This window comes from Miniopterus natalensis, chromosome 4 (assembly GCF_054644295.1).
Source record: "Miniopterus natalensis isolate mMinNat1 chromosome 4, mMinNat1.hap1, whole genome shotgun sequence".
Taxonomy (NCBI): domain Eukaryota; kingdom Metazoa; phylum Chordata; class Mammalia; order Chiroptera; family Miniopteridae; genus Miniopterus; species Miniopterus natalensis.
The window spans coordinates 69,750,024-69,777,116 of NC_142084.1; the positions used below are offsets into that span (position 1 = coordinate 69,750,024).

Genomic DNA, 27,093 nt, shown 5'->3' on the forward strand with positions numbered 1-27,093 from the left:
CCTATGCTCACCTCCCAGAACACAGCATGTGTTTGGACAACACTTTTAGAATGAGTAAAGGAAATGGAGACCCATCCAAACACCCTGGTGACTCCCAGAAGTTTCTCTCCAAAACATTCAAGGAATCTCTCTGCCTCCGCCAATTTCGCCAAAGGCCCCAGAAAATTAGTCCAGAGACACTCCAGAAACGCGCAGACACCTCCTCCCTAGAGGGAAACCTGAGATTCCTCCTCTGGGGCTCTCAAGGCATAGCACTAGGCGCCCTCCCCCACAATGGGAATCAAGAGTTTCTCAAAGGGCACCGCGTAGTCTGCGCCTGCTCATTTTATCTCCGGTCTCCCGTCCTGTTGCTATGGAAACGCCTGGCCAGGAGCGCCAGGCCCGAGACAGACTCGGCGCTTTTGCTGTCAGCTAAGGCAGCCGCGCTGGTTCCCGGGATTCAGCACCGGTCGTCGGCCCCGCCCTCTCACAGGCCCCGCGCCCAAGGCTGGGCGCTGGTTCCCGCTGGGACACCGCGGCACTCTGCGGATCCCTCAGGTCCTGACTCAGGTCCAATTAGGAAGGGAACAGATGGCAGCCCAGACGGTGGGTGGGGAGAGTCCGACCAGGGTTCTGGGGCCCTGCAGACAAGGACTCACCTTCGGGAAGAAGCAAACGAGAAGTGGGCGGGGGTGTTGGGGGAGAAGTTGCGGGGACTATCCAGGGGACTGCTACCTGTGGGGGGAAAACGGGTTCTTTAGGCCTGGGCTGGGTGGCAATCCCATCTGACTTCCTGATCCCCAAAGCAGGTTGCAAGCAGCAGCCGTTCCCTCTTTAGTCTAGCCCCAAAGGGTGAGCGGGCCACGCCCCTTTCTCTGTGGCCCCGCCTTTCGAAGATGCTTTGGTTTCCGAGTTAGCCCAGCTCGTTCGGGCCTATTCAGCTATCCTCTGGCATAGCCCCACAGGCACGGATCCTTCATTCTGCCCCATCCCCTTACCAATCTAGCTCCGCCCACCAGTTACCACCCCTCTGAGGACTGACAACGCCCACGCAGCGATGGCCACGCCCCTTGTCCAATCTAGGCTCTCCTCTGTCCAGACTCTGGCCACCCCTCCTGTGGCCACGCCTTCCCCAGTCTGGTCCACACCCACCACCTGTCTCACCCAAATGTCCAGGCAGTGGGGAGTGGGGTCGCGGCAGCGTGGGCGAAGTGCTGGTCAAGATGAGGCTTTTCCGGTTACTGGTGCGGCAGCTGCAGGGAATGGGAGGCAAAGAGGCCGGGCCGGGTCGTAGCCCAGGGAGTTTGTGAGCCCAACCAGCCGCCCTCCTATTCTGGGAAGTGTCCCCAGAAAACTACTCTGAGGTGGAGGCAGTAGAGGAGGATACTGGACTGTGAATGGGAGGGGATGCAGATGTGGCATGCATGCGAAAGAATTCCAGTGTGAACCATGTGTGACCATGTGGGGCATAGTTTCAGTCACAGAGTGATAGTCATGTTGTCTATGTGACACTATGGAGATACTGAGTGTCTGTGTGCCTAGGTCTGTGCGACACTTGCTGTGAGTATTCACACGTGGCACCCAGTGTGTGAGTTCGGCACTGGGCACATCCTAGTGTCACATCGTATATGGCAGTCCTTGTGTTTACTTTGTGTGGCGACACAACATGTACCTTTGTGTGTCTACATGACACAATGTGTAATGCCACTGGTGCATGACTAGACGTGCCACTGTGTGCTGTAACATATGAGTAATGTATGATTTCTGCTCCATGTGTGTCTGTCTTTATGCAGCAAAGTCTGTATGAGATACTGTCCTTTTGTCTACATGTGACATTCACCATGAGTGTCCATGCATGGCATTTACTGTGTGTAAGTTTAACACCGCGTGACACTGGGCATGTCTGAGCATGCCACCATGTGTGACAGTCCCTGTATGAGTCCTGCATGTGATAATGTGTGATATTGTGTGTGTCTCTGCAAGAGTCCTGTGTTTGTTTATTCTGGCACCCGTGTCACATAGCATGCAACATGCTTAGGTGATGCCATGTGTTGTAACACTGGATGCATGGATGTCATTGCCACACGTGTCTGTGTGCACCTCCGGTAGCAAAATCGTGTGTGTGTCACCATACAGGTAACATCTTATTGGGTGTACAAAATAATGTACCCATGGGCTTACTTGATAGCGTGTGATGCTGGGGATGCCCCTGTGTCTCTGTGCAGATCTCTGACCTATGGCCACTGTGTGGCTGGGTATGTGTGGCGCCTCCATGGTGTATCTGGGCTACTAGAGCTGTTGTGTGTATATGTGTGTGTGACATCATGTCCTATATGACGCTGTGTGTCACTGTTTTCCCTATGAGGCTGTGTTGCGGGGGAGTTTGGACTATGATAAAAGTATCCCCCTTCTTTCTGCTCTTCAGGATCCAAGCTTTGGAGGAGGGAGCCCCCAGCCCCTCGATTCTCCTCAACACCCCTCCTCCCCCCTCCCCCGCCGCCGCTGCCGCAGTGACTGAGCATACTAGCTCCGCCAGAGCACGCGGCATAGGGGTGGAGGGGCGGCCAGGCTTCGGCTATTGTTCTGAAGGTGCCAAGCCCCCATCCTCTCCTTCTTCCCTTACTCACTCTGAGCTGCCAGAGCCCACAGCTCCAGCAGACAAAGGCACTGCATCTCCCCCACCCGAAGCAGCCCCTTCCCCCTCCCCCCGCGGCGGTCCTTTCCAGAGTGCCCCCCAGCCTCAACACCACACTGCCCCCCATTCAGCCCCATCCCTGGCAGGAAGGCGCAGCGCGGACACCTCTGGCGCAGCTGGACCGGGTGCAGCATCCCGGGCCCCGCCCTGCGGAAGCAGCCGGAGGGGCGGCTTGGGTGGGGGAGGGCCGGGTCAAGGTCTGAGGGAGGGATGGGGGGTCTACCTCTTGGTGCGGCGGAACATACTGCCACCAGGGAAGGAGGGCATCGAGAAATTAGAAAGCGCGGTCCAGAGAGAGTCAGACATGACCCGGCGGTGGCGACATGGTGGCAGGTGCGGCAGCAGCGGCGGCGCGGGGAGCAAGTGCGCGGGGCGGAGGCTGGAGCCGCAGCGGGCAGAGGAGGGCGGGGGAGGGGAGGGCCGTGCGGCTGCCGCCTGCCAGGAGGGGGCGCAGCTGGACACCAGCGCGCCAAGCCCCGCCCACGCGCGCGCCTAGCACCCCAACCCCGGCCGCAGAAGGGGCGTCCAGCCCAGCTCATCTCTCCCCAAGGCTCACCTGCTGCTTTTCCGGGGCAGGGGCAAATCCTTCTGGAAGGCAAAGGAGCAAAAGGATAGAGGTCAGTATGGGCCAGCAGCCGCGGCCTGCAAGTCCTCTCAGCCCCCCGTAGGAGCAGAAGTTGGGTGGCACAAGCCCCTCATCAGCATCATCACCTGCACCCTTGGCCATATGCTGAGGACTAGGGGTGGGGGCGTACCAGGTTGATTCCTCCTCCCACCCTCAGAGACCAGCACAGGGCCCCATAGAGGATTCCTGAGTTGGCATCTCAGTGTATGTATGTGCAAATGAAATAGGAGTCTATTTGAAAAATATTTCTTGAGCACCTACTGTATGTGTGCTAGGTGCTGTGCTAGGCAAGGGGGACACAGCACTGAATGAGACAAAAATTCCTGCACTTTTGGGACTAGCATTTAGAGGGAAGCAGGCAAACAAGATCAACGTAGAAGTGAATGACATCATTTTAGACAATAATGAGTGCCATGAATAAAATTAAGCGAGGTGATGTGATGAGAAATGGCTAGGAGGGGTCATGATGGTCTAAGAGGGATGCTCTGGGGAGGTGACTTTTAAATGGTTGCTGTAAATAAGCAGCAGCCATGGGAGGATCTGTGGAGAAAGCATTCAAGGTAGAGGAAACTGCAAAGGCATGGAGGCAGGAATGAATTTGGTATGCTCAAGAATGAAAGGTTGAATGAATGAATGAATGAATGAGTGAGTGAACGACTCCTCCACACTCCAAGCCAGATCCACATAGTTGGGGGGTGGGAATAGTTAGGGTGACTCAAAATTGAGGTTTAAATTGGGAATCAGGTGGTGTTTTTTGATAACAGCAGTGGTAATTGGTAGCCATTAACTTTATGTGTACACTTCAGAGGATGGTCATGTTCTGTTTGCTAAGCACACAGGAAGTCACTACAGGGACCAGAAATTACATAGGTCTGAACTCTTCTCTTCCGAGAGCAATGGGGAGAGGGAGTGTCACCTTCCAGCCAGTTCTGAGTCCACAGGCTGATGTGACTAAAGTGGACTGGGTAAAGCTGCAAGATTTGGGTGATGATTTCAAAAGTCCTTTTTGGGGGGACTCCAACCAGGTGGAAATTAATCCTCTTTGGGATCTCTGAAAGCAGAAAGCCCTGGGTTCAAATCCCAGTTTTGCCTCTTATAATTTTGGCAAATTACCTTCCAATAGTTGTGCCTCGCAGAGAATTCTGTAAGATGATGCAGGTGCCTAGCACCTCAGTATGATGCCTAGCACATAGTTAGTGCTCAATAGTGGTCGCAGGAACAGGAATTATTGTGGATGGACATGCTGTGTGACAAAAGATGGGCCAGAGGGACTTCCTACTCCCCTGTATAGAGGACAGACATATGGTTGGGGTCAAAGGGCACACTGTTCACAGCAGCTGTCCTGCCCTCCGGAGACCTAAAATCCATACCGGGTTTTCCCCCTGTCTTTGCAGGATCAGCTTGAATGAACTGCATCTTGTATCAGCCTGGCAGGCAGCACGACTGCAATGGCTCAAGTGAAATCAAGACCTGGATTTTCTGGCCACGAAGCCCAGGACTCCAGACCCGGGTACACTCAGCCTTCAAAGGTGAGCCCCTGAGGAACCTTTAAGCCCCTCCCAGAGAAGTCCTCAATCCTAGCCCCAGCCGCTAGCTCTCCTAGACATTCTAAGGTCGAACAAGGGGCAAACTGGTGCGGTAGAGGATTTGGATCCTTGGCGTCAGTGTAAACAGACGTCACATCCATCGCCGGCTGCAGAGCGGCTCTGCCAAGCAAATGCTGCTTCTCCCTAGGATTAATGGACGGCGTTGCCGTCTGGGCATTCGAACCCGGATGCTCCATATATACGATCCTAACAGGGAACCCTCGGGAGCTCAAAGGTTGTGGGACCTAAGGGGTTGCACCAGTGTGAGGGTGTATCCAGGCAACAAACTGGTTAACCCTGCCAAAGGAAAGAGGTAGGGGCAAGACTCTGGCGCCAGTAGGTAGGACTAGAGGATGCCTCCGGGTGGACTGAAGAGTGTGTGGAAGGATCCTGGGCTGGGGGTGTGGTCTTGCGGGAGACAGAAATCCCGCGTGGCGCTGAGCCAATGGGAATTGGCGCTGGCCAGGAGGGCGGAGACACACCTCATGCAGGCACCGCCCCTTTCCTCCTTTTTCCTGGAGACCCGACAGCGCGTACCCAGTCTGGCTACTTCAGCACTCGATCTGACTTTGCCACAGCTCCCTCCCTTTTTTCAGAACCCTTTCTCCTAAGTCAGCCCAGGAATGGGGAGGGAAGACTTGAAGAGCCCAAGGCTCCTAGATGGGGCCATCTGGGCTCTGTTTGAAAGCAAAATAGCTTTGCAACATAGGTCTGGCTCCAGCATCATCCAGACGCCTGAAAAGTCCTTCCTGCTGTCTGACCCCGATTTTTCCTGCTGCAGTGACTGATCAGCTCACCTTGGTCTCCAACCTCAGGGATGGTGGATTACAGGAGTCCAGAAAAGGACAAGGCCCTGAATGAGGGTTTGAATCCTACCCCTTTCCCCCCAAGCTCCAAGCAAGAGATGTAGCGTGGTTCTGGGTCCATGTAAGGTTTTATCTAGCACAGGACTGAGCTCCAATGAGGCTCAAAAGGACCAGACCCCAGGCAAGCCTTGGGGTGAAGCTTTGATCAGTTTTCCCTTTGAGGTCAGTTTGGGAGCAACACCAAACCCTTGTATTAACCCTTAGAAGTGCACACCAAAGGCAAGAGAAGAGGACCATTTTCAGCTTCTCAATCCCCACCCACCTTGGTAGTGAGAGTTCCTTACTTCTGGATTTGTCCCCGCCTAACACTCCACAACAATCCTCAGTGTCCCACTCCGCGCAGTGGACTCAAGCCTCCTGCGCCTGCGCAGCCTGGAGACCAGCATCTTCTAAGGCTGCTAGGAGCTAAAAATCGCTCCCGCCCACCCACAAGCTGCGCTGGACTTGAGGATAGGGGGAGGTGTAGTGGAGGGGAGTGGAATAAAGAGGAGAGAGGCTGTCTGGATGCCTGTCCAATTAGGTCAGTGGGAAGAATCCTGGTGGCCAGGCAGGTCTCTGGAGGTCGCAGGGGGTCCCCACACCTCCAAAAGGGGCTCCTGGGGTGGTAAGGGGCGAGGCTGCCGCACAAACATGTTTACAACTGCGGTAGTGCTGGTGGCCCCGAGGGGCTGGAGCCCTGGGGCAATAACTTTGCTCTAAGCCCCCAGCCTGGCAGAGTTCCAGGGCTATGACTTCAGTCCCAGCCCCCTTCCCCTCCGGTGGGCCAGGCGCCCCTCAGGCTATCCTCGAGGTGGTGCGCTCGGCTGCACCCCCTCCTTCAGCTCCCCGGGCGGCGCCTGAGGGGCGGGGTTCCCAGCGCGGCAGGACGCTTGGCCACCGCGTTCCCTGCGGGTAGCAACCCAAGGCTAAGTGAGGGGGAAACCCGGGCGGACCCTGGTGCAAGTTCTTCCGCCCCCAGCCGGGCCCCGCCCCAGGGCGCCGACCCCCTCCTCTCCACCCAAGCCGCGGCACACCTACCTGCAGCCTCCGGCGGCGGATCAGGCCCGAGTCGTCCATGGCGGCGGCGGCGGCGGCTGCGGCCCGGGGGAGGGAGGAGGGAGGCGACGGCGGCAGCGGCGGGAGGAGGGAGGGAGTGAGAAGCCGCGGAGACCGCGGCGGCGGCGGCGGCGGCTGGGGGGGGGGGGGGGGGCGAGGGCGGAGCGAAATGGGGCGGGTCTGGCACCGTCATTACGTCTGGGCGCCCAAGCTGGGCTTCAGCCGGCTGGCCGAGGTTCCCCGCGCTGGGGGAGATGGAGCCTCCAGATAACCTGAGAGGCCAAGCTATCGACAGGCCCCTATATGGAGACACCCCAGGGGACAGACATGCTCATGGAGACACGAGTTTCATGGGTAGTCCCCCCCAACCCAAAAAATACCTTGAGAGACATCCTCACAGACATATTTTCTATGCGAGTCCCCCAGGGACCCTCTCAGGGAGACACATTCCCATGGGGGACACAGTCTCCACAGGGAAGTCCTCTCCAGTCACTCTCCCCTCGCCCTGAAAATCATTCCTAAGACAGATGGTCTATGAGAGATAAGGCCTCCTCTCAAAAGTCCCCCTCCCCCAGGAAGAAACATTCCTGCAGAGAAAAATTTCCATGGGTGACAGACATTTCATGTGGGGAGCCTGGTGAGGATACCTCCTAATGAAAGACCCCCTAAATGCCATATTATCTGTGGGAAATTGTCCCCACCCACGAGACCCCCACATTCCAAGGAGAGACATTTTAGAGTGACATTTTCAACAGGGAGACCCATCCTCACAGGACATGGTCCCTCAGAATAACATTTACATCCATATACTGCCCCCCTTTCCCAGACAGACTCTTCAGCCCCTGTAGTGACCCCCTCCCTCACCGTCAGGATTAAGGAGCTAGGCCAAGCCAGGTTGTATTTATAGGAGTGATTAGCTGGTCTTTGGGGAGTTGGGAAGCTGAAGCGATTTTCAAACCCCCCTCTGGAGTGTTCCCACAGTTGAAGCCATACCAACCATGCTTCCCAGAGAATGGAAAACATCGAAGAGCTTCTCGTGCCAAGTCTAGGCATTGGGACACAAGTTGGGAAGGGTTCTTCCCAATAGTTCTGACCCATAACTGGAGCGACACCTGCTTGTCAAAGGAGACAGAGAGGTCTAGGTCTGAGTGTTCCCTGGGCAATTGTCTCATCTCTGCACCTTTGCCCAAGTTATCTGTTTTTCTCTGTCTCTGTTGGTCGGCATGTTTGTGTTGCCATCTTGTTGAGTCCATTCTTCCTACACCTGTGTCCAAGGACCAGACTCCGCTCCTGTCGCCCCTTTTTCAGGCCTGCAGTCTTGGGAGCTATCCGTGGTGCTGATATCGGCGCGGCACTCCTGTCCACGGTGCTGAAATCTGCACACAGGGTTGGGGGCTGAGGTCGGGGAGAGGAATGGCTGGCGGAAGGCACAGACCTATGAGCGCCCTGGAATACCCCAAGATGGGCCAGAGAAGGCTAGGTCCATTAGGTCTTGGTTGCTGACACCTCCAGGATATCAATGGATGCCCACAGAGGGACAGAGACAGTGCCTCCTAATTGGTTCATTTACTCAACTCGTATTGAGCACTTACTATGTGCAAATTAGTGTTTTGGGATCTAGGAGTACAGCAGTCAGTAAAACAGACAAAAAGTCTGCACTAGCCTGAGAAGAAAGAGAGAGAGATTTGTAGTAGTGACCACCGCTCACAAAAACACATATGCATGCTCTACAAGCATAGGCGCATACACATGTACACATATATATTCTGCAAACACACAAACAATAATATACCAACACATGCCTAGCAAACACAGCCTCACATACTCATATCTACACACTCTGCAAACAAACACTCCACAACCACACACAATCTGCAAACATACAAACACATACTCAGAAGACACACACAAACACATATACACATAAACTCACACACTGCAAACACATACTTAGAAAATGCAAACATACATTCAGCAAGAACAAACACACACAAACAACACATACACTCAACAAACACAAGCACACACATGTAGTCCCAAAACCAAAGGAACCTCAGCTACACACAAACTCTCATCCAACATACAGACACATTATCCTCCCAAAACAACACATGGACACACACATACCAACTGCAGCGCTGTTTTTCTTATCAGGCTCTCCTACTAAAATGTCAGGTCTATAAGGATTGAGATTTTCATTTCTTTGTCACTGTTGCATCCCCAGAATCTGAGACAGAGCAGATGCTCAATAAATGTTTGTTGAATGAATGGGGGAAATGTTTTCAAGGGATACACATTTACAGAAATGACAAAGGGACACACATATGTATTTCAGATGTAGACACACCCTTTCTACACAGGACAACATCCCTTTGTTCACTCATAGTCAACATTTATGATCAACAACCTTTATCCACGGACCTTATCCACTCACTGATCCAACATTTTCACAGGACACCCATTCTAACCTGATCCGACACTCCCCTCCCCTACATTTCTTTCCCCCCCCTACATTTATTATGATTCTTACTCAACTGGACATACTTGGCTTGGGATACATACAGTCCAGAATTTGAACACATACACAACCACACAACCAAGAGACACATATAAACTGCATACAACACACATACATTCAACAGACAACACACACATTGTACAAGCACAGCCTCATTCGACACGCACACATACTCCCCACCCATACAGATCCAGAGTTTAAGCTGCAACCGCAACATATACACCATTAACTGGTGTATATACATACAAAGACAAGGTTGTATGTATATACACCAGTCCCAGGTTCTCTAGCCATTGGTCAGCTGGAGCAGGGGGCGGGGCGGTGGGAAACACCTCCCCTACATCAAACCACGCCCCTTTTAGTACCGCCGTTTCCTGGACTTAACCCTGAGGTGTCTCAGCAGCGCTTCAGACCCCAGTTCCTCTAACAGGTGAGAGGTGGCCCCAAGGGGGCATAGGAGGGGAGGGAATCATCTTGTCTCCACAGGCTCCCAGTTTCCTGACCTGGGAGTTTTTGGACCCTAGAGGCAGAACCCGAGTCCTGCCACAGCCAAGCTTGGCTCCAGAGGCCCAGCCCTAGGTGACAGCCCCTAAGCCGATTGTAGGTTGAGAGAAGGTGACCATGAGAGGGGCCAGTGGGGATTGAGAGGGAGGAGGCTGGGTAGAAAATAGGGAGGACTTACTGGACAGGAGGACATGGAAAGAGCTGGGGATGTTCCCTTAGTTCTGAGGACAGAGGGGGTTACCCGAGACTTGAAAAGGTGGGAAGTCCTGCTGGATATGAGGGGGGTGGGGCAGCGTGGTCAAACTGGGGAGCACTTGGGCATGAAATGATGAAGGGGACATGAACCTGATGTGGAGGTCCTGGGTCAGAGGCAGGCCTTGTTGGCCCCCTGGAATTTTAGGGTCTTTGGCCAATGCCTCCTCAACTGCCCAGTCTCTGCTCTGCCTGACACCATCTCCTGAGTGTGCATCAAGAGTATCACCCTGCCTGGCTGGGTGTGGCTCAGTGGTTGAGCATTGGCCCAGGATCCAGGAAATTGCAGTTTCATTCCCAGTCAGGGCACATACCTGGGTTGCGGGCTCAATCCCCAGTTGGGAGCATGCAGGAGGCAGCTGATCAATGACAACTCTCTTATTATTGATGTTTCTATCTCTCTCCCCCTCTCCCTTCCTCTCTGAAATCAATATATATATATTTTTAAAAAGTATCACCCTAAGCTCCCAGAAAAGGACAGCCAAACCTCACCCCATAACCCAGCTGACTTCTCAGGTGGACATGGTATGCAGGGGCTGTACTCGACCCAGGGGCCTGGCCTGGGCCCCGCAACTGACCCTGGCATGGATCCTGCTAGGAGCCTGTGGAGGGAGCGGTCCACTGCCCGTTAGGTCCCAGAGACACCATAGGCTGGCAGATCTGGGTACAGGCCAGCTGCACCTAGCAGGTGAGCACTCCAGGCCCTGCCTAGCCCCCAACTCCCAAGAACCCACACTCTAACATAGCAATGACAGAATTTCCTTATAACAGGAACTTGGGGTGACCAGGGTAGGCAGCCTGGGCTACTGATGAAGAATGGTGGTTAAAGATAATAGGCTCTGGCTGGTGTTGCTCAGTGGTTGCAGCATCAGCCCGCACACTGAAGGGTTTCGAGCTCAATTCCAGGTGAAGGGCATGTACCTGGCTTGTAGGTTCACTCCCCATCCCTGGAGTGAGTGTGGGAGGCAACCAGTTGGTGTGTCTCTCTCATATCGATGTTTCTCCCCTCCCCTCCCTCCCACTTTCTCCGAAAAAGCAATGGAAAAAATATCCTCAGGTGAGAATTAATAACAACAAAAATAACAGTCAGACTTTCTGAGATTTGTGTGACCCTGGGCAAGTCACTGGGCCTCATGTGGGCCACTAATAAGTGGGAGAAATAATAGACCTATTTCATACAGGTGTTGTAAATGGGCATATGTAAGCATTTGAGAATTTATACCACTACCAGGGACATAAAAATAATTAGCTGATTGTGATAAATGATTAGTTACTTGAAGATGCATTGCTCCCAAAGCAAAGTGTCTTAAGTTTTATGTTTGGGAAGAATTATATAATTGAGGTCAACCCTACCCAAGGATCCAAGACCCCAACTAAAAGGAGTTCCTTTCTTCATTGTCCTGTTTGTTGTCCCTCAGAGATGGACACACCAGAGGCACTGGACCCTGGAATCCTCTCAGAGGGCTGTAGGGAGCCTAGCCCTGGGTAAGTACAGCACTTCCCCCCCCCCCCCCCCCCAGTGTTCCCTTGTGCTTTTTGCTCCAGAGCCCCCTTGCATCTTGACCATCTGGGCCTGTTTCTCCTGATGTCCAGGTGTGAATCTTTCCTGGGACACCTCCAAGCTGCCCTTCGCAGTCGCTTCCACTTCCTGCTACTGGGGATACACCAGACACAGCTGCTCTGCCCGGAGCTCTGCCAAGCCTGGTAGGAGAGGTGGGGTATGGGAAGAATGGCCTATGTTTTGGGTGGGGTAGAAGGCAGGATCTGCAGCTTGCAGGCCGTAGTGTTTGAAGGGATATGGCCTACCTCCAACGCAGCCAAGTTCATGAAGCCTAGTGTTTTGAGGAGAAGCAGAAAGGGGCAGAGCCTGTAGAGCGCCTGTTTTTTTAGATTGGCAGTACAGAGGCTGGCCTCCCATGGACCCAGTTTTTAAATAAAGGGACGGGGCCTCTTGACTGAAAACAGAAGCTAAGAGTTGAGAATGTAAGGGGCTGGCCTGGAGCAGATGGTCTGTGATGGGCAGGAATGCGGCCAGTGGTGACAGAGCCTTGGATATGTGTAGAGAATATGGGGTGAGGTGAAATATGGAGGGTGGTGTTTGTAGGGGTATGGTACTAGGAGGCAGGGCCTGAATCTGGTGGAGGGACATAGACCAGGATTGATCCTTGGAGAGCAGGAATACCACTGGAATGCAGTTGCAGAGCCTTTACCCACCTTCTTCTCTCCACACACCAACCCCAGGTTTGCCACCTGCAAAAGTGATATCACCTGCAGCCCGACTTGGCTCCCACTCCTAGAAAAGAGGGACTGCAACCCTGGCTGCAGTATCTATGGGCAGGTGAGCATGGGACAGAGGGCAAGGGGAGGAGGCTGAAACCTCCCCTTACTATGTGCTGTCTTAACCTGCGTAGGACCCAGTCTGGACTGGCATTCCAAAGTCCCCACTCCCATCGTTCCCCCTTCTACAGCTCAACCTCCACATTGGAATACATGTGCATAAGCCTGTAGCCTCCTGAAGGCAGAGAGTCCAATTTTGCCCTTCCCAAGGAACTGTCTCTGCTCTAGGCCCATCCACAGCCTGAAGACCCAGAGGCCCAAGCACCTTCCTCAAGGCCCCAGCACCTGGGACCCAGTAAAAACTACTCACTGGCCCTCCCCAAGTCCCTGCCCCCACTGTGGACCCTCCCCCAGGCTCCCAGGAAGACCCAGAGGCGAGAATTGCCCACCCCCCAAGACCGCCCCTCTGGCCTCTACCCTCAATGGAACTCCTGGCATTTCCCTTCCCAAAGCTACGGTCCAGAAATCACCCTCTGCTTGCACCAGACGGTCACATCCCCAGGATGTCTGCACTTCACCCACTTGGGCCCTAATTCCACCTCCTCTTCTCCCAGACCTTCACTGACAGGGTGAACCTTTGCCGCTGGGTTTTGGCCTATGCACTGCCAGTGGCAGTTCCTGGTGCTGGTCACTGCCTCAACATGTCCATCTCAGTGCTTCCGAATCGCAGACAGGGTCGAAGGGCCCGGGAAACCACCTTCCTCCGCTCCCGCCACCTTCACACCTGGATCCTGAAAGCTGCAGGCAGCGGGAGTGGCAGTGGAAGTGGCAGCGGCCCCTAGAGAGCACCTGGCCTTAGATGGGAGAGGTGTCCCTTTATCCCACACCCCCCTGCAGAGCCCTCTCTAGACACTCAGCGCTCCACCTTTCTCCCTCTCTGCCTTCTAGTTTCTAGAGCCCTGTCCCTCCTCCCTGGAGCCCCAGAGACTCACTCCTCTCCAGATTATTAGAGAACAACTGAACTCTAGCTCATTTTCACCTTTCCCCCCAAATAGTCACCAACTAGAACAACTGATGCGGCAGCTTCTTGGGGAAACGGGTAGGAAAGATAGTTACCAGATAGTTACCGTAGTGATGTCTCACTTCTAATCCTCAGGTCCTAGAATTAGGGACTGATTCACACTAGTGTGTAAATGACAATGGCCTATAACTTGGAATATTCAGGTGTCAGAAATGGGGGGTGAGGGGTGGGGTCAGAAGGGCTGGCCAGGGCAGGAGGTGTGTTCTCCCACTGTGTGCAACCAGCAAGAAGCTCCCTAACACACAAGAAACGGCCTTCCTTCCTCCTCATTCCCCCAAATCCCTAAGGCAAAGAATTGGACTCAGATTCAGGATTTGGGTTGTAAGCACTACTATTAATCCTCCTCCTCCTTATTCTCACCTGGAAAACAGGGGCAAGGTCCCTTTTAGTTCAACAGAGCAAGAATGGATGCCTCCTGTGTCCAGGCACTGCTGAAATGGTCATGTTCATTCCCTGCCCTCAGTGCTCACTTACATTGCTGGTGGGAGTGCCATTAGATACAAGCCTCCAGGGAGGGCAATTTGAAAATATCTCTTCTCCAAATTACAGACACATAGATTCTCTAACCAAGCAACCCCACCTCTGGGAATTTATCCTACAAAGTTGCGCATGAGAAATCATGGCCCATCACCACCATTCCCTATTATACAGGCTTAAAAACAAGCTGAGCAATAACTCAGTGTCTATTAATAGGCATTAAACAAACTACAGGACAGTCATGCCACAGAGGGCTCTTTAGTTCTAAAGCAAATGAGGAAGGTCTTTAGATATTCATTTGGAATTACCTCCAAGATATATGTGGCACAAAGAAGAATGTGCACTGTCTAGGGTATAGTTTGCTTCCATTTGTATTTTAAAAAAAAAAAAAGAGGAAAGAAAAAAAAACAACTTTGGGAAAGAATGTACCTGTACATACATGTTTGTAACATGGGTTATCTCTGGAAGGACCTAGGAGGCACCTGCTATGATCTGAATGTTTGTGTCCCCCACCCCCTGAAATTCCTATGTTGAAATCCTGACCCCTAAAGATGATGGTATTAAGAGGTGGAACATTTGGGAGTTAACTAGGTCATGATTGTGGAGCCCTCTAGAACGGAATTAGTGCCCTTATAAAAGGGACCCCATAGAGATCCTTCCCTGTCCCCCATGTGGTGACACAGTGAGAAGCTGGCAGTTTGCAATCCAAAAGACAGCCCTCACCAGAACATGACCATGCTGATACCCTGACCTTGGACTTCCAGCCTCCAGAACTGTAATAAATATCTGTTGTTAATAAGCCACCTAGTCTGTGATATATTGTTATTGCAGCCCAAAGAGACTGAGATACCAGGTAAGCCCACCAGTGAGCTGGGGCAGGGTGCTTCTCAATGTGCTCCTTCCTAATTCTGTATCACACAAATATGTATTTTAAAATAAAATCAGGGAGCATTTCAGATCTTGCTCCCCGACATCTGTCCTCATTTTGGCTCAAAGAAAGTCTTATAAATAAAAATATTTTAAAAATAAATAAGTAAATAAACAAACAAACAAATAAAATAAATCAACCAGTGCCTACCACCTTGTTTAGTTTGCAAAAGTTAGTAGCTGGGTCCAGCCACAGAACACACCCCTATCCACCTCCACCCCAAAGTACAACCCCCATGCTTGGCTTTCCTTAAGCAATTTTAATCACAAACTCAGGGTAAAATGGGTGTAGGCTGGGTCCTAGAGAGTGGTGGCTGACTCTAGGCCGCGCTCCTGGAAGTATCGGTGGGGAAGATGGGGGCGGTTTCGGGGGCTTTCGTTGAAATAGGATGTGATCCTCCCTAGTCCCTCCTGATCCCCCGTTGGCAAGTCCTCCCTGTGGGTGAGAGGTGGTAACACTGATTACCTGGGCGGGGGGGGGGGGGGGGGCCTTCCAGGCAGGGCTGAGCCTTAGCCTCCCTCCCTCTTCATAGTACCTCTGGGACACCCACCACACAATGCCTTCTGCCTCCTTCTCCAGGATGTTTTGGGCTGTGCGCCAACTGAACCGGACAAACTGGGGAAAGCCAAACACGGGCTCCACGTGCTTCCTCAACCATGCTTTCGTCTTGGGATCTAGGGAAAGGGTGAAGTGGGCAACAGTGAATGGTGACAGCCCCTGAGCCCTGCCATAAAGTCCCAGCTCCTCAGCCTGTCATCTGAGGCCCTGCCACCTTATCTCAGGCCTCCTCTTGAGTATCTAAGGCACCTCCCACTGTCTGAGACATCTTCCTGCCTCAAGGACCTTTGCACAGGCAGTTCTCCTCTGACTCTTCACCTGGCCAATAGTTGCTCAAGGCACTATTTAAGAAGATTGCCTCTGAGACATTTCCTTTACTCCATAAGGACAACAGTCATTAAATCAGCATTTGTGAACCATCAGGTTAATGCCTGTCTCCCCCCACATGACCATGTGTTCGGTGGGGACAGAGAAATCCTTGGTTGTCTTACTCATAACTATATCCCCAAGGCTTGGCCCTGTACAGCATGTATCAGGTACTCAGTAAGCACTGAATATTGGCCAAACTGTTTTTGGCCTGGACCTGGTTTCCTCACTTTGGCCTCACCTAAGTTCCAATCACAGACTGTGTTGCCCCACCTACCTGCCAGTCTCTTCCGTGGCCTCAGAAGAACCAAGGGGTTCCTTGAACCCAACCACTGAATCTTCAAATCTGCCCTTGTGTGTGTTGGGGGAACAGAATCACTTCTACTTCAGAAAAGGAAACTGAGTCTCGTCATGGAGAGAGAACTATGGATTTAAGCTGAGGCTGGAGCCACTGGACATACGCAGGTGCCCCTCATTTTGCCACCTTTCCCTTAACAAATAGACAGATACCCACCATGGGTCTCAGTATCTCACTGGGGCTCCAGAGAGCAGAGAGAGGGAGGAGCAGAAAGGAACCTGCCAGCTGGAAACCAGCTCTGCCACACACTTGCTGTGAGCAAGCGGCCCCCAGTCTGGGCCTCAGCCTGTTCCACTGTGAAGCAGGATAAGCAGAACCACTCTCAGGGCTGCCTTGTCAGAGTTATCACCAGTATCACTATCTCAGGGCAGCTTCCAAAACAGCTCCTACCACCATCTGCTCACCATTGGGGTAGCCTGAGCCATAATCGGTATCCAGGTTCTGTAGTTTTTCCACAAACTGCCAGTTCTTCACGGCCTGGTCTCGGGCCACCTGTGGGCAAGACAGGCACTTGAGATCTCCCTCCCTTGAGATAGCCACACCTGACCCCTGCCCAGAGGGATACTGGGAGCCAGTCATGGGCAGCAAGGGGCTGACCTTGGCACAGATGCTGGCGGCGCTGACCACAGGGTAGAGGGCATCTGCCTTGGCCTTGACAGTCACCTCAATGCCAGGAAAGCGCTGCTGCAGCCGCTCCTGGTATGTTTCTGGTAGTCCCACAGTATCCACAAATACCTGCAGCGGTGACAGGAATGTATTCACTCAATAAACACTGAGACAAACTGTGCAGATGATCCAACCTCATAGCCTTTACACTTGCTATTCCTGCTGCCTGGAACACTCTTCTCTCGGCTCATCCCAGGCTGCATCTTTCTCAGGGGTCTCAGCTCAAGCATCACCTCCCAAAGAGCCTTTTTCTGACCCAGTTGTATCCAGTCTACATTTACTGAGCACCTACTGCATGCCATGAGGTACACTTAATAGTGGGAACATGGCAGTGAACACACCAGACAAAAACTCATGTTCTCATGGAGGGGCACCCTGGTGAGGGCCACAGACAAGAAACAGGGTAAATAATAAAGGATAGAGGGGAGTTGGAAGAGGCTGTCATTTTATTTTATTTTTATTTATTTATTTATTTAAAATATATCTTTATTGATTTCAGAGAGAGGAAAGGAGAGGGAGAGAGAGAGATAGAAACATCAATGATGAGAGAGTCACTGATTCCCGGGCATGTGCCCTGACCGGGAATCGAACCCCAATCGCCTGGATCCCAGGTCAACGCTCAACCACTGAGCCATGCCCGGCAGGGCGAGGCTGTCATTTTAAATGGATGTGGGGAATTCAGGGACAGTCACCCTGAGATGGTGACATTTGAATGAAGTCCTGAAAGAGATGAAGGAATGAATGAGCCTTGTGGATGGAGATCTTGGAAATTGTTCTAGGCAGAGGAAAGAGCCAGTGCAAAGGCCCTGAGGTGGGGAGGCCCCATGGCTGGAGCAGAGAGGTCAGGGAGGTAAAAGGGAAAGTGATCTCCACTGCAGTTATTATTCTCAGAAATCACCTTTATTATTTGCTTACCAGCTGCACATCCATCTCCCTGACTTGGGCAGGAACACGAGGGCAGGGACCTTGTTTGTCTGCTCCAGTACTGCATCGTCAGCTCCACTTTCTAGTTTTGGGCCTCAGTCACTTCCTCAGCAAGGCCTCCCTTGTTCCATTCCCCACCTCAAATGTATTTGCCCATCTCATTCTCTCAAAACAGCTGGTTCTTTGCCTCAGAGGACTCAATACCATGCCAATTTCTATTTCTCTGATAACTTAATCTCATTCTCCTTCCCTTGACTGTGAATGTTCCTGATTTAATTTCCACTATGATCAGAAAATTAAATGTTGAGATTTACAGTTTGAAAAAATAACTGTTGCTGCTGCTGTATTGGGAGCAGATTGTAGGAGAGGGGGCTGGAGGTGGGAAACCAGGGAAGAGAACGGGGCAGGCATCCAGGATAGGAGGGTGCCCTGGGCTAGGACAGGTGGACAGATGTGGGATTTGTTCTGTCTTTGTTCTGAGCTTTTAGGATAGAGATATATGGGGCTGGAATTGGGGGCCCCACCATGGTCCTCAGTGGGACACATATTTAGGGTAGGAAAAGCAGGAGACAGACAACAGCAGCAACAAATATTCCTGACGCTGAAATGCCCACTGCACTCATACCCCCATTTTGTTTTATTTTTTTAAATATGTCTTTATTGATTTCAGAGAGAGGAAGGGAGGAGAGAGAGCTAGAAGCATCAATGATGAGAGAGCCATTGATCGGCTGCCTCCTGCATGCCCCCCACTGGGGATGGAGCCTGCAATCTGGGAATGTGCACTGACACGGAATTGAACCATGATCTCCTGGATCATAGGTCAGTGCTCAATCACTGAGCCACGCCAGCCCGGCATCATACCCCCATTTCATCTTGAGGTGATCAAATGGAGCAACCCAACAGCTCACCTGAGCAACTTTCACACCCTGGTCCAACGCATACTGCACCAGCCCAGTGGCTGTATCATGGGACAAAGAGTTCAGGTTGTATTTGACCCTGCAGTGGGGAACAGAGCCCAGTCAACCCCATTCCAGCTACCTATCCCTTCCAGCCCAGGCAGGCCGCTCCCCCGACCCCGACCCTCCTGGTGAGCCCTCACCGCCCAAGCATGCTGGTAGAGATAAGGTTTGGAGACAGCACGTCCAGTGCCCAGCCCACAAAGTCCCCATCTTCCTCCATTTTCGCAAAGAGCCTGTCGCGCTCGCTCTCCGACAGGGTCTTTGAGTCTGGGAGAAGGGTTAGAAGAGAAGGGAGTGGCTGGTTCTCCCAATTCCTGCTCTTTCCCTCCAGTTTACATCCGCCCACGCACATGCCCAGAAACCCCCTCCCCAGGCATACACCAAGGGCTCACCTGCCACTTTCAGGGCCTCCAGATCTGCCAGTCTCGACAGGGGGCAATAGCAAATGGCGTAGACCATGGGGCCTGGAGAAGCGGGGGTCCAACAAGTGAGCCCATGAAAGCCGCCATCCTTATTCCATCATCATCATCACTTTTTCCGGTGCCATCACCAATGCCATAGCTATCACCACTATCAACCCCCCTCACACCGAAACCGGTGCAATCCCGGGTCCCATTCCAGTGCATCTGTACCCCCCTTATCACGTTCCTCCCCCTCCCCAGCCCTGCGGGCGCACCCAGCACCGGGCCCCGGCCAGCTTCATCGACGCCCAGGACGCACGGCTCCTTGCGACACACTGCGGGTACAGGCGAGTTCAGGCGACAGCGGCCCGTATTGTCTCTCTCCAGCTCTCCGAGATCCATGCTGCCTCAGCTGCCACCACCAGCTGCAGGAAGGAGGTCTGCAAGAGCAGGTTTCTGCGCGGGTTTTCCGCGGGCCCCTCAGTGGTTGTTGGTCGCGACCAATCAGGGCGCAGGACACGCCCCCAACGCTCCGCCGCCGTTGACGTTTGCGCAGCCGGCGCCGACGGCACCGCCGTGGGTCTTCCTGGGAATTGTAGTTTCTGAGGCCGACCGTGGAGCTCTGAGTTTGAGAAACCGGGTGCGAGAGGTCGCTTTCGAAGCTCGGTTCCCAGGTCTCCGGAGCCTTGCCCGCCGGGGCTGGTGGGAGAAGCGGGAAATAGACAGGAAACTAAGGCGGACCTTGAAGGACCGGCCCAGTTAGGGCCTATAAAATGAAATACCATTACATTCCTAGAATTCCCGTCCTCCACCTGGACTCAGGCCAATTTGCACCCGTGATACTTGTCATTCCACAAAGTCTAAGCACCCTGGACTAGGTATCCCCATCCCACTGGGCTCAGACCTTTGGACTTGGGGTCCCCCAACTACTTCTCTCTCGGCACCTCATTTGGATCTCTGCCCCACTCCTCCTACCCTCTATCTTATTTGGGCTAAGCCTCCCCTTCCTCCGAAACGAGGTCTGAGACCCCAAGACCTCAAGAGACTCCTCTATATCAGGGTCCGCCCTTCTCTCCCTCATCTAATTTCCTGCTCTCAGCGGGCTCACGTCCTCTGCCCGTGGGTCTCTGGCCTTCACCAGGTTAATGCCCCTTCCTCAGGGTCACGGCTCCTCTATCTCTGTTTTCTCCCACTATCTTTCTTCCTTTCTGCCCGGATATCAGCGGGGCTCACATCTCCGGACTCAGCTCTCCTCAAGCCCCCACCCCCCTCAAACCCCAACTTAGGGCCCCGGTTCTCCCTTCCCGGGGCCCACCTCGTCTGCGCTCAACACCGTTATTCCCCTCTTCCCGCCCACCCTGGGGACTTGCCAGCCCACCCCTGCCCTCCTCCTCTGCGCCTGTATCTCACCCGGACTCAGGGCCTCCAGTCACAGTCGACTGGCTTGCAGGATGAACAATCCCGGTGCCCGCAGGGCAGCACCTGCACCAGGTTCTTGGGGTCCAGGAACACCGGGCCCGGTGCTGTCCCCAGCACCTCGCGGCTGCGCTTCTGCTTGCCCAGATCGCAAAGACAGTGCCACTTTCCCCACGGGCCAAGGATGGAGTCCTCCAAGTCTAGGGAGGGAGAGTCAAGTCTATGGGTGGGTGGGAGGGACACACCTACCTCCAGCCCCTCCTCTAGAAAGGGAGGAAGCTAAAGACACTAACAGCAACAGCTCAGGATTGCAGCACTGTGCCTCTGGGCCAGATTCACTGCCACAGATGATCTAGTCTTCCCATTAGCCCTAAGTGGGGAAACAGACCTAGAAAGAGCAAGCCACCCTTCCAAGCTCACACATCTGGTGAGTGACCCAGAGGGATGCAAACTGACACTTCCCACCTCTACCAGTTGGAGCTGTGCTACAACACCCTTCATGCCCACCCTCAGAAGCTGACTCTCATCTTCAGGGATGTGATCATGAGCCGGTCCATCTGGCACAGTTCCACCTGACCAGCAGGTCTGTCAGGTGGTAAATTAAATTACATAATTAGCATAATAAAGATACTTAAAGCCCCTGGCACTGTGCTAGCTCAAGGAACAAAAACAATGAGTATGGAAAAGAAAAAAAAAGCCCGGCTGGGTGTGGCTCAGTGGTTGAGCGTTGACCTGGGATCCAGGCAATCGGGGTTCGATTCCTGATCAGGGCACATGCTCGGGTTGCAGGCTCCATCAATGACTCTCTCATCATTGATGTTTCTATCTCTCGCTCTCCCTCTCCTTTCCTCTCTCTGAAATCAACAAAGATATATTTAAAAGTGAGTATGATCACTTTTAAAACAACTACGACTGAGTGCTTAACCACCCCCCTTACAGGGTTCTTTTACTGACTTCTCCCTAGCCTCTCTATGAGACAGGCCCTAACTCCCCAAGCCTCCATCACACAACACTAGCATCTTTCAATCTTCCTGTAATAGTGAGGAATTGTAACCCATCCCACCATTCTTTTGACATTGTTTCTGTAGATGCTAACTTTGACTAATATGTAACTTGTAGATAAACAGCATGTTTGTACAAGAATCCTAGGAATTAACTTCAGAAGATACAGACTCTATCCTTCAGTCATCCCAGCTCTAGGACAATTGCTGACCTTCAATGGTAAAACCAGGTTGATGTAAAACCAGGATGACAAAAACCAACATCATGCACAACAGGCCATCACTTGACCAGATTCAAGGTTCTTTATCAGAATGGACTCTGCTGGTCTGCACATAGAGAACTTTTCAACTCCCTTCCCTTGATCTCTTTATTTTGCTTTCCCTCTCCCTCCTTATAAAAACCTCCACCTGCACTGAGATGCAGAGATGGGCTTTGTGACAAGAGTCTCCTATCTTCTCAGGTGGCCAACACTTGAATCAACCTCTTTCCTTTTTCACCAGCATCTGTCTTGTGAGTTTGGCTTTTGTGGTGCCAGGCAGCTGAATCTGGGTTTTGGTTACATTCCATCAGGCCTTTTGGCGTATTTTTTCCCCCACTCCCTGGCAACATTCTTCCCCCTAAATCTTTGCATTTTTTGCTTTTCTTGTCATGCCAGCTACATTGGTTATCCATCTTCAGTCAGGCCTTCTCAGACTTCAGAAATTGACCTGCCCCCTTCTTTCTGGCTCTGCCCTCCCTACTGCCTATCCATGTGTGTTTTTGTTGTTGTTACTGTTGTGCTAATCCTCACCCAAGGATAATTTTTCCATTGATTTTTAAAGAGAGTGGATGGGAGGGAGGGAAGGAGGGAGAGAGAGGGTGAAACATCGGTGTGAGAGAGACACACTGATTGGTTGCCTCCCGCCCGTGTCCCAACCAGGGCCTGGGGATCGAACCTGCAACCCAGGTAGTGCCCTTGACTGAGAATGGAACCCTTGACCTTTGGTGCAGAGCCCACGCTCTAACCACTGAGCGACGGGGGCCAGGGCCACCTATCCATGCGTTTATGGATGTGTCTGCTTGGGTCCTGCTCACACCGCCTCTCCCCGTGTAAGCTACTTAAAGGCAGTCTCTATTTCAATTTACAGATGAGAAAACTGAGCTTCAGAGAAAAGTGACCAGCCCAAGGGACATCGCCAGCGCGGAGCTGGGCCGAGATCTGAAGTCCACGGAGGAGGGTTTGTTTGCAGCCAGCTGGCAAAGTGGGGCAACGAGGCACTTTTCTGCCCTGTCACACCCGCGGCCTGCGGTTACCTTTCGCCTGTTGCTGCAGCCGCAGCTGCTCCCAGGTGTCGCCTTCGCCCTTCTCGCCGAAATAATGGTAGTCGGAGGACACCTGGACAGGGGTCGCCAGCAGCAGGAACATCAGAGGCGACAGCAGTAGCGCAGCTGGGCTCCGGGCCATGCCGGACTCCAACCGCTCCCGGCGCGCTCGTGGGCCCGCGCTACCCCGGCGGGTGGGCTCAGGGGGCGTGGTCCGCGCTGCGCGCCTCCCCCAGCCGCGGGCCGGCCCGCCTCCCCCGCGGGCTTCGCTCCTCCTCCCCTACGGTGGCAGTGGACCCCGCCGCTCCTCCCGTCACCACACCCCGCCCTGAGCGTCACGGTTCCGGCTGCGCATATAAGGCTCCACCACCCTGCGCTTACTTGGCGCCGAGAACGCGAGTCCGCGGGTCTGCAGGTCTGCGCGTCCCACTCTTCCCCACTCAGGTAGGGACGCCTCGAGCGCACCGGGCTGCGGGAAGCTCCCGCTTTGGAGCTTCTCCAGCCCTCTCCAGACCTCAGCACTTGAGCCTTTGTTTTCCACCTGCCGTGGCGGCCGCCTTTGTTCTTGGGGTGCGTTGGGGGAATCGAGGCCAGAGCTCGGCGTGCTCCCGGCCCCCCGCTCGCGGGGGTTCCTGCCGGGGCCGTGAGCCCACGCCACCGCGTTCAGGCCGACACGCTAATGGGAGGCACGGCGGCTGCGGCTGGGCCGCTCTGGCTGCCTGGCCGGGAGGGAGGGGTCTCCCGCGGTCTAAAAGCTGCGTACAGCCGGTACCGAGGAGGGTTCGGGGCAGTGCCGCCGCCTCCGCCGCTCTGACTCGGTCACCGGGCCCAGCACGCAGTGTGACCTTGGGACGCGAGGACAAAGGGTCTTCGGAGGCGCACTGACCCGGCGGGCGTGTGTGGGGGGTGGTTCTCAGCTTTCAGTCATGGCCTCTGGCAACGCGCACATCGGAAAACCCGCCCCGGACTTCCAGGCCACCGCCGTGGTGGAGGGCGCCTTCAAGGAGGTGAAACTTTCGGACTACAGAGGTGAGGGCGGCTTGGAGGGGCCCGGGTGGGGGCGAGGGCCCGGCCTGGGAAGCGCTGGGTCCTCACTCGTCTATCGCCGCTCCCTCTAGGGAAATACGTGGTCCTCTTTTTCTACCCGTTGGACTTCACTTTTGTGTGCCCCACGGAGATCATCGCTTTCAGCGAGCATGCCGAGGATTTCCGCAAGCTGGGCTGCGAGGTGCTGGGGGTCTCTGTAGACTCGCAGTTCACCCACCTGGCTTGGTACGAGCGGGGTCCAGCAGGGAGGGAGGGTGCAGCCAAGCGTAAACCTCTACAGGGTCCGAGCTGTGTGTTCTAGTGGCCATTGCTCAACCTCTGCACCTCCCTTTCCCATCTTGAAAATTATGGAAATAATGACGCCCAAGACCTTCGTGATGACGACAGTAATTAGCATTTGGAATCTAGTTGCTTGCTGCGAAGTTGCACGGGCTTAATCTCATTTAGGGCAAAGCAGCCTCCCTCCCAAGAACTATTTCAAGAAGGTGGCAACTCCAGTTCTGGGGAGTGGAGGGCTGGGCCCCAGGACACAGCTAGAGAGGAGGATGGGGACTCTGCTCCAAGATGCTGGAGACCACCAGCACACGTGAAGCCACTGTGCTGGAACGAGAGCATTAACTTAGTCTTCCCAGCTGTTGGAAACAGCCCCTGCACCCACTTCAGGGTGGAGCAGGTGGGACTCCCAGGGCCTTGCTCCAAAGCCCCTTATCTCTCTACTCCAGCACCCTTATCACACCCAGGCCCACAGGGTGAGTACCCTGCTTTGCCAGGCATACTGAGGTCCCAGCTCTGTCTCCCCTACTCCCAGGATTAACACCCCTCGGAAGGAGGGAGGCTTGGGCCCCCTGAACATCCCCCTGCTGGCTGATGTAACCAGAAGTTTGTCCCATGATTATGGCGTGCTGAAGGAAGATGAGGGCATCGCCTACAGGTACTGTGGAGTCCTCAGGGGACCCCCATCCTGAGGGTAAGGGGATCACTTTTGGGCAATGCCCTCCCTGCCTTTGGCCCTGTGGCTCCCAGGAAGATGGTGCTCTCTCCCCTGGCCCAGCCAGTGGGAGTGACAAGCTCTTCACTGTGAACCCTTATATCTTCAGGGGCCTCTTTATCATCGATGGCAAGGGTATACTTCGCCAGATCACTGTCAATGACTTGCCTGTGGGCCGCTCCGTGGATGAGGCTCTGCGGCTGGTTCAGGCCTTCCAGTACACAGATGAGCATGGGGAAGGTGAGTGGACACACATTCACGTGTGTTCACACGTAAGCACATATACAGCCCCTCTCTGTCACTCATATGGACATTCACTGCCTGCTTCATCACATATGTGACATGCATGTGAGGGCCCCAAAGAAGGTTCAGCCCAGGGCCATGTCTGCATGAAGTTTCTAGTCTGGTGGGGAGATACCCCAATACGAGGATGGGGAGCTGGGAGGTAATAAAAATGTATAGAGAAAGTATTTGAGAAGGTTTGTGCCAAGGTAGGCTTGAATAAAAATAGTTGGATCAGAGTACCTTCTTGGGTGGAGGGCACATCTTGATCATAGCCTAAATCTGGTAGGAGTGGAACTGAGGGAAAAAGATGGGGCTAAAGGAGCCAAAACGAAATAAAAATATCAGCTACACTCTGGCCCACGTGGCTCCGTTGGTTGGGCATTGTCCTGTGTACTGAAAGGTTGCCTGTTCCATTCCTGGGCAGGGCGCATGCCCAGGTTGCAGGCTTGATCCCTAGTGCAGGGGGTGCAGGAGGCAGCCAATTGATATTTTGCTGTCACGTTGATGTTTCTCTCTCTCCCTTCTCTCTCTCAAAATAAAAAAACATATTTAAAAAATATGTTAGTCACAAAATCCTGCATTTGGGCTTGGAGGCTTCTGTCAACATGTGGTGTAGTCTTGGGCCTGGACCACTTGGCTCTGGGCTTCTTCTTCTGCAACTCAGGATCTCATTTTGCCTCTCACTGTTGCCCTGCCTTGAATATGGGGCTGTAGTCTCACATGTGCATTCTTGTGTCTTCCCACAGTCTGTCCCGCTGGCTGGAAGCCAGGCAGTGACACGATCAAGCCTAACGTGGATGACAGCAAAGAATACTTCTCCAAACACAACTAGGCTGGCAGACAGGTGCCACTCTTGGGCTCTTGGCCCCCACCTGATTGCCCTGTGCTAGCCCAGGAAAGGCTCCTACTGGGTGCCCTTTCATATTCCACAGTCCTGACCCTGAAGGGCTAGGCCAAGGCCTTCTCATATTCCTAGCTGAATGGTGAATGATGACTCATCCCTGGAGCCCCCTAACTGGGCACAGGCCTAGAGGTGACCAATAAAGTATTAGGGACAGATGTGAATCTGTGTTGGTGTGGTGTGTCCAGTTGTCTCTTGTTGGTCCATATCCCTCACCCCCACCCGCTCTCTTCCAAACTCTCCCTTGAGAATCTGACACTAGTTACGCATCTGCACCACAAGGTGGCAGTCTTACCTCATGTTCACTGTTTTCTCTCGCTGTTGGCGTAAGGGCGGTTGTGTGTTGGGGGGGTCGCTGTGTGGGTGTTTGCCCCTAGCCTTGAGCAAGTCCCTAAACCTGGCTTTGCAGCGCAGTCCCAACACCTGAGTTCAAATGTCATTTTAAAAGATGTGATCCTTCCTGGCTTTCTTCATCAGGAAAATGGGAATAAAAACAACCAAGCCAGATAGCCATGCATGTTAAAAGAAATAAAGTATGTAAAGCTTGGGGTCCAGTGAATGGTTACTAGGGTGGGTTCCTGGGCCTGGAAGAAGAGTCCAGTTTTATGGGAAAGAGGATGGGGATCCAGTCCTGAGAGCAGAGCCAAGAGTGGGAGCTCCAGTCCCTGGCTAGGTAGTCCAGTAGGTTAGAGCTTCAACCCCAAGGTTAGGGGTTCAATCCCCAATCAGGACACATACAAGAAGCAACCAATGAATGCATAAATAAGCAGAACAGCAAATTGATGTTTCTCTCCCTCTCTAAAATCAGTAAGTAAAAGATTTAAATAAAAGAAAAAGAGTGGGGCTCAGTGGGGCATGGCTCAGCGGTTGAGCATCGACCTAGAACACAGGTCTCAGTTTGATTCTGGGTCAGGGCACATGCCGGGGTTGCCCGCTCGATCCCCGGGGGGGGGGGGGGATAAGGAGGCAGCCGATCAATGATGACTCTCTCATTCATGATTCTATCTCCCTCTCCCTATCTCTGAAATCAATAAAGATATTTTTAAAAAAGAAAAAAGTGGGAGCTTGAGCTACATGAACAGTGGACAAGCTCTGCC

The 27,093-nt window shown here is 53.4% G+C and overlaps 5 protein-coding genes across 7 annotated transcripts in view; 2 read left to right on the forward strand and 3 right to left on the reverse strand.

Moving 5' to 3' along the window:
* The window catches only part of MAST1 (microtubule associated serine/threonine kinase 1), a 26,504-nt gene extending 23,524 nt beyond the window's left edge, over positions 1-2,980 (reverse strand). For 2 of the 3 annotated variants that reach the window (XM_016218647.2, XM_087816769.1), the window contains exons 1-3: positions 2,898-2,980; positions 1,144-1,232; positions 639-714 (exon numbers count right to left, since the gene is read on the reverse strand). In XM_016218647.2, the coding sequence (XP_016074133.2) occupies positions 639-714; positions 1,144-1,232; positions 2,898-2,980 (248 nt within the window). Of the gene's footprint in view, positions 1-638; positions 715-1,002; positions 1,017-1,106; positions 1,233-2,897 lie in introns of all 3 variants that reach the window. The other variant, XM_087816768.1, reaches the window with a different exon arrangement.
* Positions 2,981-10,582: 7,602 nt separating this feature from the next.
* Positions 10,583-13,273, forward strand: RTBDN (retbindin). Its single transcript, XM_016218645.2, has 5 exons — positions 10,583-10,748; positions 11,479-11,545; positions 11,654-11,764; positions 12,302-12,398; positions 12,952-13,273. The coding sequence occupies exons 1-5, from the start codon at positions 10,583-10,585 to the stop codon at positions 13,177-13,179; spliced, it is 669 nt and encodes a 222-aa protein (XP_016074131.2). The 3' UTR covers positions 13,180-13,273.
* A 1,681-nt stretch (positions 13,274-14,954) lies between these two features.
* Positions 14,955-19,586, reverse strand: RNASEH2A (ribonuclease H2 subunit A). The gene is made up of 8 exons (XM_016218643.2): positions 19,331-19,586; positions 19,047-19,118; positions 18,795-18,921; positions 18,604-18,691; positions 16,703-16,840; positions 16,510-16,597; positions 15,374-15,497; positions 14,955-15,258 (listed from the first exon to the last, which is right to left on the reverse strand). The coding sequence occupies exons 1-8, from the start codon at positions 19,455-19,457 to the stop codon at positions 15,123-15,125; spliced, it is 900 nt and encodes a 299-aa protein (XP_016074129.2). The 5' UTR covers positions 19,458-19,586; the 3' UTR covers positions 14,955-15,122.
* An 88-nt stretch (positions 19,587-19,674) lies between these two features.
* Positions 19,675-22,972, reverse strand: THSD8 (thrombospondin type 1 domain containing 8). Its single transcript, XM_087816770.1, has 3 exons — positions 22,767-22,972; positions 20,466-20,671; positions 19,675-19,754 (listed from the first exon to the last, which is right to left on the reverse strand). Exons 1-2 carry the CDS (start codon positions 22,915-22,917, stop codon positions 20,472-20,474), a joined length of 351 nt encoding a protein of 116 aa, XP_087672896.1. The 5' UTR covers positions 22,918-22,972; the 3' UTR covers positions 19,675-19,754; positions 20,466-20,471.
* A 142-nt stretch (positions 22,973-23,114) lies between these two features.
* On the forward strand, positions 23,115-26,160 carry PRDX2 (peroxiredoxin 2). The gene is made up of 6 exons (XM_016218611.2): positions 23,115-23,219; positions 23,693-23,804; positions 23,894-24,047; positions 24,631-24,753; positions 24,920-25,050; positions 25,842-26,160. The coding sequence occupies exons 2-6, from the start codon at positions 23,702-23,704 to the stop codon at positions 25,925-25,927; spliced, it is 597 nt and encodes a 198-aa protein (XP_016074097.1). The 5' UTR covers positions 23,115-23,219; positions 23,693-23,701; the 3' UTR covers positions 25,928-26,160.
* The last annotated feature ends 933 nt before the right edge of the window (positions 26,161-27,093 follow it).